The sequence below is a fragment of the Musa acuminata genome, chromosome BXJ3-2 (assembly GCF_036884655.1).
Source record: "Musa acuminata AAA Group cultivar baxijiao chromosome BXJ3-2, Cavendish_Baxijiao_AAA, whole genome shotgun sequence".
NCBI classification, from domain to species: domain Eukaryota; kingdom Viridiplantae; phylum Streptophyta; class Magnoliopsida; order Zingiberales; family Musaceae; genus Musa; species Musa acuminata.
Window position 1 is genome coordinate 21,505,800 of NC_088350.1, and position 3,419 is coordinate 21,509,218.

General features: G+C 38.7%; 1 protein-coding gene across 1 annotated transcript; it reads right to left on the reverse strand.

Moving 5' to 3' along the window:
* Nucleotides 1-1,750: 1,750 nt before the first annotated feature.
* LOC135632117 (36.4 kDa proline-rich protein-like) lies at nt 1,751-2,462 on the reverse strand. Its single transcript, XM_065140531.1, has one exon. The coding sequence runs from the start codon at nt 2,375-2,377 to the stop codon at nt 1,910-1,912; it is 468 nt and encodes a 155-aa protein (XP_064996603.1). The 5' UTR covers nt 2,378-2,462; the 3' UTR covers nt 1,751-1,909.
* Between the last annotated feature and the right edge of the window lie 957 nt (nt 2,463-3,419).

The following is a 3,419-nucleotide window of genomic DNA, read 5'->3' on the forward strand; positions in this document are numbered from 1 at the left end:
AAAACTAAAATATATTATTTTATTCAAACCCAAGATCTTACAATAATCTATCAAAGTTTTTATAGCTAAATCAGTATCCTTTAAATTGAAATGTTATTTAGATGATAGAAAGAAATAGTTAAGTGTTAAGTGTCATAAGTGAATGAGAAGAATAGAATTAATGAGAAAAATATAAATTAGAGTGCCTTAATACCTCATTAATTTCTAGATTAATCATACTCTTTGATTGATGATTATCAGTTGAATGCGCTAAATTAAACTCCCTTATTGATATATCTAAATAATGCTCTAAATCAATCTTTAGCTAATATATGTCAATGATCAATGTTTTAGGACATCCTAATTAGCATTTAAATAATAAACCTTAATTACTTTCACGATCAAAAGAAAACCAAATATTGATAATGAAGAAAGTATATGTGTTGAGGACGACAGTATATGTGTGTGCATTTTGTAATAAGGTGTTCAACACCTATTTTAATTTGATGTTTTGATTAACAATTCTCTTAATAACCAAATCCAGTTTATTTTGTTAATGAGGTGATTGTACCTAATCGGTTGGCCTTGTGGATCCTAAATAGAGAGCATACTTAATTCAAATTATGTTATATCTCCTCGATCATTACACTAATGTTTTAGATGATTGCATTGGATTTTAATTGACTTTTTTCGTTTTGTCTGAAGCTGTGCCCGTAGTCTGAAGCTAAAGAAGATTCACACTTGTGCAAATGTTGGCTTATTCATTGTCTTTTTGTTGATGTGATAATTGGGTACGACTTACATACTACCACATGATTTTGTTTTGACTATATATGCAAGTGGCAACAAGAAATTCCTGTAATTCAACAGAGACTTGAGACCAAAAATGATGCGATTAGGTATCCGTGACATCAAATGAATATCATATGTGGTTTTTGGAATTATAACTTACAAATTCAGCTACAATTTGATGTTAATCCACTAATCCAAGTATTACAATTTGCATACACATTATCTAACATAATTATATCAAATGCAGCTAACTCTTGGCAAAACTAGCTTAAATGATTTTTTTTATAAAGTTTATGTAAATAGGAAATGGAAACTAATTGTCATTTGCCACAACCAATTCATGTTAAATTATCATTTCAGATATGCACTTTTGACTCTCCATTGAGCATGTAGGAAAGTTCTCTGATCAAAAGCCTGGAAAACTTTAGATTAGAAGTGATATGTGTTCTATCTCTAATCAAATAAAATAATGCACAGTTCTTTTTGTCATTGTGCATAAAATCAAATTGTAAAATATTCTAGTGGTTCAGATGCCCTGCATTCACTCAATCAAAATATCAGGAGTTCAAGTTTTATGTTATGCAATCTTTGGATGGAACAAGTAAATTTAGAAACCAAAAGAAATTCCTTCATGTAATATACTTTGAGCTTGATTTTATAATATCAGGAGTTCTGATAAAATATATAGGTATATTATTATTCCTTATCAATTTCCACCGGATATAAACCAAGCGATAATGTATAACATTCCACCTGCAGCAATCAAGTCTTTCTATGTGTCAGGAATCTCACATAATCTGATAGAGACCTGTGGCTATGCCAAGTCCAGAATATGATTTCTCTGTTATTTCTTCCTTTGCATGGCATTTACGTATAACATTGCCCAATGCATGGGCGATGTTAAGAAGTTTAAGAAGGAGAGGAAGAAGTTTAAGTAGAAGAAGAAGAAGAAGACGACGAAGAATTGGACACAGAAACATCGAGAAGGCTATTGAGTTATATTTAGTAGACCATATAAAAGCTTTTATTAGACACATTAAAGCCAATAATTACCACTTACAAGCATTCCATAGTCATATAATGCATGCATATATATATTTATGATCGTAACACACTTGGTACAGGCTTCTTCTAGTAATTAAGCTGGGCACTGGTAGTCCGATGGCACATGCTTGCCACAGTCAACGAGCAGCTCAAGCGCAATAGGAAGAAGGACGTTGATGTCCAACGCCTTGGCCTTAATAGTCGTACAGAGACACAGCGCGGCGTCCAAGTCCGCGAGGCCTTGGATCACCGGGCAGCACTTGTCCTGCGTGTCCTGGCCGATGACCGCATGCACCAGCCCGCCGAGCAGGTCGACGCATGCGTCCAGCTTGAGGGTGTCGATGGGGCACGTCCCGGACGACGGTGGCGACGGCGTCTTGGGCGACGGGGGCACCGGCCCCACACTGCGCGGTGGAGGAGGGCACGGTGACGGCGGAGGCGGCGGCGGCGGGGACTGCTTGGGGGGAGTGGTTGGGGTGGAGCAGTAGGGGCAAGCCAGGGAATGAGGGAAGGAGGCGAAGTGTGCAAGTAGGAGGAGGACAGCCACATGGTACATCTCCATTCTTCCTACCTTGGTGTGTGATGAAGGTGCAGAGAGCACACACACAACTGGGTTGCTTATATAGAAGAATGCATGCCACAATCCCTGTTTGTGATTCTCCATATATGTGTACGCAAAGACTTTGGCGAACCCTAAATTGGAATTCAAGGGACAAGGTTTTGCTCAGCTTCTTACAAAGGTGAGGCCCTGTTCTTTTCAACCACCTTGGATGATGACAAAGCCATTTAATACGTTTCACTGTCCACAAAGAAATGAATACTCGAAAAGAATACAAAGATCAAGATGGTCCCCTAGGATTATTCTTCTGCAGCTTCAGCTCAACCACTAGCTCAAGATTCAAACCAAAGATAGCAAGAACAAGGTGATTGTGAGATTAAATCCCAAGTGTTACTACCAAGTTTAGGAACTTTACTAGCTCATGGATCTCGAGAATAATTCATGCTTGGAAGACATGAAACAATGGACTACGATATGATAACAACATCTTCAGCGGAATTGTACAGAACAATGGGCATCCACAATTTGACATTGGAGGCTTTGTGGTCGCAGTTGTGAGGAAGATACATAGTTTGAGTTACTCCATAGATTGGGTTGACCTAGTGAAATCAGTATTGTTCTTGACAAAGACTTGTGGGATCAGTGGAACCTCATAGGATGAGGGATCGACAGGGATCATGCAGGCATTACACGGCGCCAACCTGTCAATGGCGTATCTCCCCATGACCAAAGGCATCATGCAATCTTCTTTGATGCAGATAGATTATCGCTAGTGCCGACATCTTGTAAAGAAAGATTCAGCAAAAACGCGTCTGCAATACTTCATCAAGCAGTTACTCCTCTGCCCATTTCGAACGTCATATATGTAACTTCTACAAAACTGAGGGGTTCTTTGAGAGTTTGATCTTAACAACTGGTGATCTGAGTGTATGATGCTATATGGACCAATCTCACGTTGTTCGGTGCACCATATGGAATAGACTTACACATCAACTCTGAGATGATTCGGGGGATGAACAACACAATGAGCCAAGCTGCCTCCGAC